Raw genomic sequence first — 12569 nt, 5'->3', positions numbered from 1 at the left:
CATATTTTGCTTTCAATAATGTGTCAAAAACAATAGGTGACATGAACTTTTCATTAAAAGTCTTAATATTTCATTTCATTTTAAACTGGTATCAAAAGGTGCTCATGTAATGCGGTTATTTTTCATTTAGCTTTCCCTCATCTGTAACAGTGTTTCCATGACATCATGCTTGGACAGCAACTCAGGAAGAGATACTAATAGTTGCTGGCTGCTTTCTTCCAACTTTGTATCTCTTTGCAGTTACTTAAAGTTTAGTAAAACAAAAGATCGATTAAAAAGAGACAAACTGGGAGTCAATTTATTTACAGAGCAAATACAGTTTGAAATTCAAAGATCTTTGCATAACAGAAAGAGGTCGGTTTTCTGGTGACAAATATAAATGCTAACAGGAAACTCTCACAGGCGTCACTTGCAGATAAAGCATTCACCAGTTAAATAACTTTTCCACGTTTCCTGTTGGAAACAGAAAATTTCTCCAAGTCCAGTTTAAAAGGAAGTACTGAAGGTCAGCCTTTTCCCTTCCTCTGTTTGAAGCCTTGCTTTCTTCCTCCTGCACTCTTATTAAAGCCCATTTTGCCTTTCTGACTTTTAGACTTGAATGGTCTGTCCCCATTTCTCCTTTTCCCACCAAATCTATCCTGCTCTCCAGCTCTCTTTGCTCCAAAAGCCTTTCCTGTAGGCTTCATTTTCTTCCCAAATGATTTTTCCCCATCCCTGGATTTCTTCCATCCTTCTTTCTGTTGTTTTTTCCCTGTTTGGTTTCTATGCTGTCCTCCTGGTGATTTGGAACCTCTGTCTTTTAAAGATTGACCAGGGGACAACTTCCTCTTCTTGGCAGGTCCATGAGATTTTTCTGAACTCCTCCTCTTCTTCTTTCCACTCGGAAACATGCCTACATGGAAAACATCTGTTAATACTTAAAAAGACCCCAGTGAACTAAAAGTGTTAAGTAAATGAGCTACAGTCACCTTCTTCTGGCTCCTCTCCTACGGCCTGTCTGTAGTACTCTGCCTCGTCATCAGACTCAGCATCAGCTCCCTGACCGTCCTGAGCCCCTGGATCCTCCACCTCACTGTCCTCTTCAGCTTCGGCACGTTTCTTCTTAATGCCTTCCAGGCTCTTTTTCCTGTGAGAAAGAAATGGAGACACAGTTTGTCATAAACCGCATCAAAAAATGGATACAAAAAAAGGAAAGTCAAAACATTTGAAAGCCAAATTACCTGTGCTCTTCTTTTTTCTCTGTCTTCTGAGCGATGTTCTGCTCCTGCTTTTTCCGGCGTTCCTCCTTTTCTTTTATCTTTGCCTCCTTCCTCTTCAGGATCTCCTGGATTTCTTCCTCCGTCTTGGAGACTACAAGGATTGTACAAATAATTCCTGGTTAAGAACAGTTTTTGCCAGCTTCCAAACGATAAATAAAATTCTGCAAGTTCAGGGTGTATCAGTAAGCGTTTACTTTTCTTTTTTTTTTTAGAGAGAAATCATAGAATTCATACAGTTTTTTTCATCATGTACACCCCTGCGTATGCTAAAGAAAAAATTAGGAAAAGGATGCGCTTACTCATGGAGTGATATATGACGTTCCCCTCGCCCATCCCTTCTTGAATCTTCATTAACCGCAGAGTCATGCGAGGACCAATCTGAGAACAGCACAATGAAATTTTCAGCACCACTCAAACACTATTTAGGGAAAAAAAAAATAAAAAAATAAATCAACTTTGTGCGCGTACGCACTTCGGTCAAGCGGACGGCACTCTGCTGGGACGCCATGTTGCCTCTTCCAGAGTAGACCTGTGGAAGTTCGGTAACGTTGTGCTCCTCATCTTGCTCAGCTTCACTTTCTGAGAGGTTTGCCCCCCTGAGAATGGTTACAAAGAACATTTCATTAGACAAAACTCCAGCTCACCAACGGCTACAAATCCGAGCCCCTTTTAATCCTCGAGGCTACAGCAATTGTACCTGAAAAAGAACCTTACTTCATCAGCAGCTCACTGATATCCTCAAACTTGTTCATATCAGGGAACCTCTCCTGCATCAGCTTCTTGACTCCACGGCTCACTCCCACAGGGACAACCTTGAGGCTGCTGCAGGGTGGGAACAACATATTGGTCAATTTCAATGTGTAATCAGTAAACAGAGTAAAAACAAACAAACAAATGTTTTTATCCTGTGGGGGCTCATCAGTGCGTTTACTTTGGACATAGATCACTGAACAGTCAAGTCAAGGTCTGTCATCATCTGAGCCCGAATTTCACAGGATTGTTGTTGAATGTAGGTTTAAGTAACTGGAACTAGTTTTGTGTACGTTCCTTAACAGCGCATCATCTGTGATGTGTGCGCAGATGTATAGATTCAAAAGCGTTGTGACCTGATGTTTATAAGCAACTTAAAATGATAAAGAATAGCCAATTTTTACTTACTAATGCCGGAATTCAATTTCCTCTGATTCGGAATTGTAGCTTAACAGGACACACCTCTTGATGGTGTTGAGGCTTATCTAAAACATAAGAAACAGAACGAAACATTCCTCTTGAGTGGAAGTCAGGGTTAGGCAATCACAAAGCTGAATGGATCAACAGAGAGATCAGAAAGCGTTTACTTTTGATAAATCTTCACATAAACTCAGAAGACTATACTTTCATCATATCAATGAGGTTTTAAACCTCGAGTCACCCAAGGAAAAAATATTGCAGTAGCTTTAGTGGTAAAACCCACCTTGTGCACATTTATGGAAGGAAACATGTTTTGGAACATGGTGGCCATAAGTTTGATATGCATGCCATCTTGTCCAAAGTTATTAAGGATGAGCAGCGGATGATACTTGAACTGCTCCTCGTGCATCCTGTGCTTCTTCAGAGATGAAACGACATCTTTGATAAGACAGTACTGGAAAAAAAACAAAACAAAAAAACAACTTTGTAAAAGTAAGGAATAGAACGATCAAGAAAGAAATCGCAACTTTGGTAGTTTGGGCACATCAGTGCGTTTACTTTGAAAAACATTTATTAATCACATTTTAAAATGTCATGAACCCATGACTCATTTGATTTAGTTTTATTTTGCATGCACAGTTTAAATTATTTACCTTGGTGACCTGGAAATGAAGCATGGGACCTTTGGGAAGACGAGCAACTCTCTGTAAGAAGAATGTTTGATTAGATTTATAACAGAGCCACAGATTTGACATACAGTTGCAAATGCATTTGTTTACAGTCTAATATAAGGATTCTCAACTTGATGTGACAGGAAGCCAGGTGCTTGCTAATATTAAACAATATAAAATGTAAAAATTAAAAAAGGTCTAATATTTCGCTATTTTCAAATGACTTAACTACTTTAGCTCTGACACCAAGCACATTTAGAGGTAAATTATAGGCCTCAGTCAATCAATACTCTAAGGTCATCTTACCATGTTGATACTGGTGGGCGTTTTGCTGAAGATGTTGAAGTGCGTCACTCCCAGTGGTCCTGCTATCGCAACAAAGTCTTTGAGCACATTCTTCTTCCTAACCTGTTTTTTTTTTTTTGGTAAAAAAGTAAAACGATTTCACGCACAGTCTGCAGAAATAAAATATGAATAAATCAATACAATAGTTGCCTAAAGAACTCAAAGAAGGGACCTTGAGAGAGACTGCGGTGTAGGGCTCCATGACTTTTCGGATATCGATAATGAGCTGACCCACGTTTTTTCCAACCTGGCCCCGGTGAAACACCAAAGTGTGGGGCACAGCCGAGTAAGTCTCCTCGGCCTCATGGTTGGCCTGTAATCGGTCTTTCTTCTGATTCCGGGTCTGTTGAGGGCGATAAACACATATTAGTAAAGGGGTCAATTACTGACTGTTGCTGGTCTCACGTTTAGTGAAAAGAAGGCTAACGTGAAAGGGTCTCACGACACAACTAGCTTTACAAACTACACACATTTTCATACTCATCGCTAACTACAACCCAACAGGGTTTCCATTTAATAAAAGTAACAGTCTGGTTTTTCGCAAACTAACAATGATTAAATAGCCTCTTTAATAGCAGCATTTCAATCCACATCGGCTAATTTTTTAGCACAGGCCGGTACTTACCTTTGATTTCCCCATAATTCAGCTCGAAACAGAGCGCAAGAATGTAATGGGAACAAAAACACACTCACAAAAACTATCGCTATACTATACTTAAGCTACCAAGAACGATCAAGCTCATTTTTTGACGATATTAACCAACAATTAGTCCAAACTGAAGTTAACGTGACGCCACCCACATGGCTCTACTCTGCTTTTCTAGTGTGTGTCACAGGCTAATAAGTCCGTATTTCTCGTGTCTTCGATAGTTCCTAGCCGGTGTACGCTACTTTGTTTTTTCCAATTGCAGTTCATCATAGTAACCGCTGGATGGCCGTAGACAGCTGAGACGGCTGCATCTCTTTGAAAGATGGTAATCGACCCCCTCCCTTTCTATGAATTTTGGAATAATAATAAAAGAAAAATAAAGTAACACAAGTAACATATTCTAATTCTATCTATTTAATTCAATATACATCTCAAAAAGTTGATTCTGTTCATCTGGACGTAGCGTTTTGTGTTTCATCGCTCATCCAAGTGACATCTTCAGTCTCAGCTGACTGCAGGTTTCCCCAAACCACTGAAGTGGGCTGGTTTCAGTCATTATGCAAATATACTGTTTATAAGATTTGGGGAAACCTGCAGTCAGCTGAGACTGAAGATGTCACGAGACGGCCTACCTGAAGGAGATTAGGAATCCGGAGAACTGGTGCCAGAGGAACAACCTCCTTCTAAACGTCAGTAAGACAAAGGAGCTGATAGTGGACTTCAGCACTAAGCAGGAGAGGAACTACCAGACCCCCGTCATCAACGAGTGCCCAGTGGAGAGAGTGGACAGCTTCAAATACCTCGGAGTTCACATCACGCAGGACCTGTCATGGTCCTGTCACATCAACACCGTGGTGAAAAAGGCCCGTCAGCGTCTCTACCACCTCAGACGCTTGAGAGACTTCCAACTGCCCTCCAAGGTGCTCAGGAACTTTTACTCGTGCACCATAGAGAGCATCCTGGCGGGAAACATCTTAACCTGGTTCGGGAACAGCACCATGCAGGACAGACGAGCTCTACAGAGGGTTGTGCGGTCAGCTGAGCGCACCATCCGCTCCGAGCTCCCTGACCTGCACTCAATCTACAGCAGGCGGTGCTGGACCAAGGCCAGGAAGATCGTGAAGGACCTCAGCCATCCCAACAACAGACTGTTCTCTCTGCTGAGGTCAGGAAAGCGATTCCGCTCCCTGAAGACCAACACAGAGAGACTGAGGAGGAGCTTCTTCCCGCAGGCGATACGGTCTCTCAATCACACCACCACACAGTACTGACCCAAACATATGGTTTTTACACACACACTGGACTTTCTGGACATTATAGTGACCAGTGTTGTGCAAAAAAACAATGTGTGCAAAAACATTGTTTTTTTGCACAACACTGGTCACTATATTCTTCATTTCCGGTTAATACTTGTACAGCTGCTGTTATTGTGTATATATTTATTTATATTTAGATTTCTTCATACATTCTTATATAGTTCTATATTGTGTATTTTGTTGTACAGTTATTTTATTTTCAACTTTAATTTATATATTTTATCTTATTCCTTCCCAGTTAAATTTACCCTTCATTCTAATTTGTGTTGTACAGTTATTTCATTTTTAACCTTAATTTATATTTTATTCCTTCTTAGTTAAATTTACCCTTTTTAATTTTTCATATTTATTTCCTATCTTATTCATAGCCTTTTCCTTTTTTGTTTTCTTTAGGTCACAAGCAGTTATCCAAGCATTTCACTACATATCGTACTGTGTATGACTGTGTACGTGACAAATAAAATTTGAATTTGAATTTGAATTTGAATTTGGATGAGTGATGAAACACAAAACGCTACGTCCAGATGAACAGAATCAACTTTTGGAGATTTACTTTCCTGGATGATTGAGAATGCATCAAGACGAAATTCAATATACACTCAATAAACAAGAACACAGTATTATGGAAAAGTCTTGAGCCACTCCTCATTTCTTTCTGCAATTTGCAAGGCCTCAAACTCTCTCTCTCTCTCACACACACACACACACACACACACACACACACACACACACACACACACACACACACACACACACACACACACACACACACACACACACGCACACACACAAAGAAAACGGCTATATTCATTATATTCATTCTATGGGCAAACATTGGCTTATTTGAAGTTCAACAGTTTAATTATACAATTTTTGATAGAAAACCAATACTCTAAATGTAGCATCATGACGTTAATGAGAGCGTAAAGTCTTTGTCTCTCTGACATAAGAAAAAAAGTGTTTATTTGTTTTGGCAGTATAGAGAAAACCATAATGAAAAAAGAAATGTGTGATCAGAGCTTGGGTGTGACCCAGTGCAATACTGTAAGCTGATCTGAAAGTAGAAATAGAGACAGCGTTTTAGGTGTGGTTTCTGTTCACACTTTGACCTCAGCACTGTGTGACTGTGACTATCTTTACTGTTTTTCAGTATTGCTGATTTTCCCATAAAGATGATGCAGTAGCAAAGAACTATCTCAGAGCCACTGCTGTCATGTAAAAGGCAACTCAGACCATCACAACTTATTATTATTATAACAAAGTGCATAATCTGCTGCAATTAACCCACTAGACTGAGTGATGCTGGAGGACCAATATATATGTATGTATGTATGTATGTATGTATGTATGTATGTATGTATGTATGTATGTATGTATGTATGTATGTATGTATGTATGTATATATATATATATATACATACATACATACATACATATATACATATATATTGGTCCTCCAGCATCACTCAGTCTAGTGGGTTAATTTATGAAAATCATAAAAAGCTGATGAGTGTGAAGCTTTACTTTTCACAGAATGTGATGGGACCCAGAATTTCCCGAACAAGCACCTGCAGCAGTATAAAGAGCTGTAATGGCATTTAGAGCAGCAGACCAATCCACTTTTAATTTGAGAGTCACCGTCTTGGCAACAAAACAGACTCACTGAATAAGCATGGTTACATACAGGACGAAACCTTTACATACAGGATACAACCATTTTTGAAGCGCCACTGCAGTCACAAAGAAGGCTGAAGTACAGGTGCAGCCTTTATTCTAGTCTTTGTGGCATAAAGAGGCAACAGTCTTTTCCTAGACTGGTATCATTACTATCACTTCACTACATTCCCAGCACTGTCTGTTTGTTGAAGTCACACTAGAGAATATGAGTCCCAATATAAGGCCATAATGCTGCAGTGGTCTTTTTTATGCTTTCATAAAATTAGGCCACAGAAAACAAGCCAAATGTGCATCAGAAAAAAGAGGCAATGTATTTCAAAAATAATCATGCCACACTGATAAGGTGCTACAGCAGGATAGAGTTGACAGCAGGGTTGTGGGTTAATGACAGAGGGAGGAGACACCCTAGATTCCTGCACCCAGCTAAACAACCAGTTCTGGGAGGCAGGAGTTTGTAATTAGTTGTCTGCCTGAGACAGAAACTCTAGAGACAAAGCAGCAGTTGTGTAGTTATCAGTCTTTTTGTTTTCTGCCATCAGTTTTAGTTCAACATTTTATTAAGATCATTAACAGCTTTTGATTTAGAGGAAGATTTTTTTTTTGATATCACTGTTTATGTCTTAACATTTGATGTCTACTTTTCTGCGATTTTGTCCTGGGAGCTGCAACAAAAACACCAAAAACTGTCTAACCAGCTGGCACAGTAAGTTATGCATGGTCACAATGTTTAATTATATCTACTTTCAGGTAGACTTGAATACACTTGCACTGTTTATAGCTACATTAATCTTCACATAGTTAAATCATTATGGTGCATGTTTTTTTTATCATCTCTGACAGAAGAAATTTTCTCATTCTTACCCACAGCAACTGAGAAAGCTACATAACACAATGCGATGGGTCTCATGTTGTTGTTTTGTGGAAGAGCTGTACATCTGTGTTGGTCTGTTTGCCTTGGTTACGGTGTTGACCATGGCTGTTGTATCTGGGTGTGGAGCTTACTGTACTGTTGACCCTGAGATGGAGAAGTGTTGATTCTGACTGGTTTGTGTTGACCTTTGTCCCTTCTGTGTTGACCTGCTAAACTCAAGAAAATGCGCATACTCTGTCTTTGTAAGGAAACATCTGGTGAAAAGTCAAGATTCACCAGATACTTATTTACTAACATGCAAAGTGTATGTCTGTGTATTAAAGTGCTAATTACCTGATGAGAAACTATTGCTTTTTGTGTGTCCTCAGGATTGTTACAGATTCATGGAGAAGGCACTGACAGTAGTTCTGCCTCTTTTTCTTACACTTTGTGTGAACGTGCCAGAAGTTGGCGGACAGAAGGAGGGATCCCAGGATGACAACAAAGGTTCATCACGTTCTTCAGAAACAAAAACAGGCCGGTGCTCTTACACCTTCATAGTGCCTCAGCAGAAATTGACTGGGGCGCTGTGTCTGAACACGCAGCCTGCTCCTACCAACCATTCAGAAGTGTCAGCCTTATGGGCAGAGCTCAAACGACAGCAGGAACTACTAGAGAAGCTAAGAAGCCAACTGGAGCAGGAAGGGGCCCTTGCCATTGAAGTAAGGGCCTTGCGCAAAGAGAGCAGCAGTATGAATTCTCGCATCAGCCAGCTCTATGCTCAGCTGCTACATGAAGTTATAAACAAGAAAGATCAGGCCTTGGAGCAGCAAAAGGTGGAGAACCTTCTGCTAAATGCGACAGCACAGGTGAGTCTAGAGCAGCGGAACTAGATGTTATACTCATCATTGTCAAATGTATCCTTATGCTGTGAATGGTTGGACATCTCAGGCACTGCAGGTGTCCAGGGATTACAGGGAGCTGGAGAAGAAATATGGAGCCCTCACCTCTATGATGAGTTCACACAACCAGTTTATTGCCCGTTTGGAGAAGAAGTGCCAGTGCAGGGACTCTGCCCAGTCCCCTCAAGTAGGGGCAAAAAAACAAATCTTACATCTGCCTATTTATACAAGATTTATAAAAAAGGACTCAGAATATTTTTTGGATTGTTTTTTTTTTCTTTTTTGTCTGAACAGGTCGTTACTGAACCACCCAAAAGCCAGTCAAATGTGCATCTGAATTACAGTTCTGAAACCAACCAAATGACCAATGATGTTCAACGGGACCAAAGTGCTCTCCCATTAGAGCAAGCTCAAACAGGGGGAGTTCCTTTCCATCCCCCCACTGCCACCAGCAGTCCTACAGACCCTTCCTTCTTTAGCTTTCCTGTCACAAAAACTCCAGGTAGGTCAATATGCAAGCTTGTTTCCAAAAAAGTTTGAATGCTGTGTTAGATGTAAATAAAACTCGGAGTAATTCTTCACTTCAACACAATATTAAACATGAATTCTACTGAATATAGTTCAAAGAAAACACATCAAATGTGGGAAAAATGTTTATGTTGGCACAGGGTCATGTTTACCCCACATTACATCTCTCCTTGAGTTAACAACGCCATATTTGGGAATTGATGAGACCAACTGCTGTAGGTCTAAAAAAGGTTTTCCCAGCATTAATTGTGCCTCCACAGATATGCAAGTCACCCATGCTATGACAGATAGTGGTCTTTTAACCATGCACTGATAACAAACCAGATGGTTCCTCTCTTCTTCTGTGTCGAGGGTACAACACCCATATCAAACACAATTTCTGTTTTCACTGAAATAATCTTGGCCCAGAAAGGAAGTGAACCTTCCTGCGTGTAATGTAGTAGTGAATGTGTGTGTGTGTGACTGTATCAATGAAGCTTGATGGTTGAGCGCTCTGTCATCGTAGAAAGCACTTACTTTATGCATCTTGACAAATCTTTCTATCGTTTTATTTACATTTTGAACAACATCTCGGCTTCTTCAAAGATGGAGTTGAAAACATGGTTTATAGTAGCACCTGATTAGAGTTATTTGGTGTTTATATATATGTCTATCTCCTGTCAGATTTATTTAACTGCTTAGATAAGCACTAGTGGCTGTTGGAGTCAGTGACCTGCTATTATCTGTCCACCCTGGGAACCTCAGCTTCTGAAAACAGCAGCTCTTGTCACAGCACAAAACACTTTCTAATGAAGACATGCACAGAACAGTTTTTGAACTTTTTATAACACTTCCCTTTTGAACTTGCAATTACAAACCAGAGAATATGAGCTGCAGAACCCAAAAGGATGAAACATCTGTGTAACTCAACACTTCCTCCAGTGTGTAATGAGAAAGAGAGAGAGAGTTCAAGTCATGACAGACCATTAGGGCTTATCACTTGGTGTGGGAGTCTCTCTTCTTTGTATACATTGTTGTTTGTGCACATTCCTGTGTCTATCTTACCAGTGTGGCATGAGACACTGAATATGTGCTGGAAGAGAAATAATAAGATCTGTGATTTTCCTGATGTCCAAACTGAATTTCAAAACCCTCTGTTAGAAGCTTCCTGTTGGGTTTTCCAGTGTCCTATATTTTTTTTAAAGCCATAAAAGACCTCTAAAGATATCTTCCATGTTCGTACTTAATACTAAAAAATGTTATATGTTGTAATATTACATCACTATAATTGCATGTTGCTTTTATTAGTCACCTTGCTTGTATTTTCCCTTCACTCAGGGCCATGGCGGGACTGTCAGCATGTGTTGGAATCAGGTGAAACTACCAGTGGGATCTATTTGCTCCGGCCGCAGAGTTCCAACCGACTCCTGCAGGCCTGGTGTGAACAGAGTCAAGCTCAGGGAGGGTGGACGGTCATCCAGAGGAGACAAGATGGGTCAATCAACTTCTTTAGAGACTGGGAACAGTATAAGGTATAAGTCTGAAACTAGCAATTTAATTAAACACAATCAAGTATTTCATTGTGAACCTAAGAGTGTTACAAATACAAATTTACTTCCACTTAAAAATCACTTAAAACCTATGTTGTTTTAAAAAAAATGCACATAAAGAATATCATCAAATTAAAATCAGTAACAGCTGCAAAACTTTAAAGTCAAAATGAAAAACTCTAGATAAAATGTCTGGGATCATTTTGAAATAAATGAAGTCTCACTGTCTCTCAGGCTTAAAAGAGAAGAACTTTGCATCTTTACATTCGTCTAATAAAATTAGTGAGTAAATACCAGCTTTATAATAAGTGAGTGAGCAGTGATCTTAACTAAACAAATGAAACTCAAACTCTTCCGAACTGGATGCAACAGAAATGAAACATGACAAAGGCTACACTCATTTTACTTATCCATCCATCTTCTTGCACTTATCCAATTCAGGGTTGCGGGGGAGCTGGAGCCTATCTCAGATGTCATAGGATGAGAGACATACAACCATTCACACACATTCACATCTATGGGCAATTTTAAATCAGTTAACCTAACCTCACTGACTGCATGTCTTTGGACTCTGGGTGGAAGCTGGAGTTCCCAGAGAACATGCAAACTCCACATAGAAAGGCCCCAGATTGAACCCAGGCCCGTCTTGATCATGAGGCAACAGTGCAACGCTAATTAGTATTAATAAGGAGAAAGGGCTTGATATTATCAATAGATAAAAAGTAATAAGTGAAAACATACCACAAACTTGATTAAAACAGATCCTGGAGGTGTGCACGTATGCTCTTAAGAGCTAATAAATCTACTAGACATCGCTTAGTCTGGAGATCTGCTGTCTAAGTGTTGCCATGATGAATTTGTGCAACTTAGAGTGATTAAACCTGGTTAATCATGTTTTACAGCAAGGCTTTGGGAACCTAGATGGAGAGTACTGGCTTGGTCTGGAAAACCTGTACTGGTTGACCAAACAGGCTCAGTATAAGTTGCGGGTGGCCCTGGAAGACTGGCGTGGCCGGCAGGTGTTTGCTGAGTATGACAGCTTCTATGTGGAACCAGAGAGCGACTGGTATCGACTGCGGTTGGGACTGTATCACGGCAATGCAGGGGACTCCCTCTCCTGGCACAGCAACAAGGCCTTTACCACTTTGGATCGAGACAAAGACAGCTATGGCGGTCTGCTCTTCCCCTGGTCCTACCTGATTGCTATCTGCTGTATAGTGACATTTCCCTTTTAACATCTTCATTTTCTTCTGTTGTGTCATCAGGTAACTGTGCTCATTATCAGAAGGGAGGCTGGTGGTATCACATGTGTGCCCACTCCAATCTGAATGGTGTGTGGTATCGTGGTGGACACTATCGAAGCCGGTACCAGGATGGCGTTTACTGGGCAGAGTTCCATGGAGGATCGTACTCCCTTAAACGGGTTTGCATGATGATCAAACCCAAATAACAAGGTTATCTTATGGACATGTGCAAAGGAAAGACATGATGTGGATGATCTTCACATATGTGCAGAAAGAATAAAACAAACTCTATTTGTAACTCTACGTTTAATAAAAAGGATATTTTAAAATTAACCTAGTCTGTGACATGTGCATGAAATGAATAACCGGATGATGACTAATATTGACTAACTTGAGAAATCTGCTGTCGGTCGTGCAACTTCCTAAAAG

The 12569-nt window shown here is 40.3% G+C and overlaps 2 protein-coding genes across 2 annotated transcripts; one reads left to right on the top strand and one right to left on the bottom strand.

The window, feature by feature from the left end:
* Positions 1-271: 271 nt before the first annotated feature.
* ppan (peter pan homolog) lies at positions 272-4295 on the bottom strand. The gene is made up of 12 exons (XM_023152545.2): positions 4071-4295; positions 3618-3788; positions 3407-3508; positions 3083-3133; positions 2713-2883; positions 2418-2494; positions 1974-2081; positions 1732-1855; positions 1559-1637; positions 1221-1350; positions 969-1126; positions 272-892 (listed from the first exon to the last, which is right to left on the bottom strand). Exons 1-12 carry the CDS (start codon positions 4083-4085, stop codon positions 507-509), a joined length of 1572 nt encoding a protein of 523 aa, XP_023008313.1. The 5' UTR covers positions 4086-4295; the 3' UTR covers positions 272-506.
* A 3244-nt stretch (positions 4296-7539) lies between these two features.
* angptl6 (angiopoietin-like 6) lies at positions 7540-12473 on the top strand. The gene is made up of 7 exons (XM_004552126.3): positions 7540-7790; positions 8327-8806; positions 8889-9026; positions 9134-9341; positions 10685-10878; positions 11799-12069; positions 12162-12473. Exons 2-7 carry the CDS (start codon positions 8342-8344, stop codon positions 12344-12346), a joined length of 1461 nt encoding a protein of 486 aa, XP_004552183.1. The 5' UTR covers positions 7540-7790; positions 8327-8341; the 3' UTR covers positions 12347-12473.
* Positions 12474-12569: the final 96 nt, after the last annotated feature.

Source organism: Maylandia zebra, linkage group LG4, assembly GCF_041146795.1.
Source record: "Maylandia zebra isolate NMK-2024a linkage group LG4, Mzebra_GT3a, whole genome shotgun sequence".
In the NCBI taxonomy this organism is placed as follows: domain Eukaryota; kingdom Metazoa; phylum Chordata; class Actinopteri; order Cichliformes; family Cichlidae; genus Maylandia; species Maylandia zebra.
Note: the sequence above shows the minus strand (reverse complement) of the source record. Positions and strands in the feature narration are given on the sequence as shown.

Bases quoted from the DNA above. Each gene is read 5' to 3' on its own strand.
- ppan (XM_023152545.2), bottom strand. The intron at 2,082-2,417 runs GTAAGTAAAAAT...CCCACCCTGCAG, and splicing joins GAAATTGAATTCCGGCATTA to CAGCCTCAAGGTTGTCCCTG. The intron at 1,351-1,558 runs GTAAGCGCATCC...CAATCCTTGTAG, and splicing joins CGTCATATATCACTCCATGA to TCTCCAAGACGGAGGAAGAA.
- angptl6 (XM_004552126.3), top strand. From the start codon at position 8,342: ATGGAGAAGGCACTGACAGTAGTTCTGCCTCTTTTTCTTACACTTTGT. The intron at 9,027-9,133 runs GTAGGGGCAAAA...TTGTCTGAACAG, and splicing joins ACTCTGCCCAGTCCCCTCAA to GTCGTTACTGAACCACCCAA. The intron at 12,070-12,161 runs GTCTGCTCTTCC...TTGTGTCATCAG, and splicing joins AGACAAAGACAGCTATGGCG to GTAACTGTGCTCATTATCAG.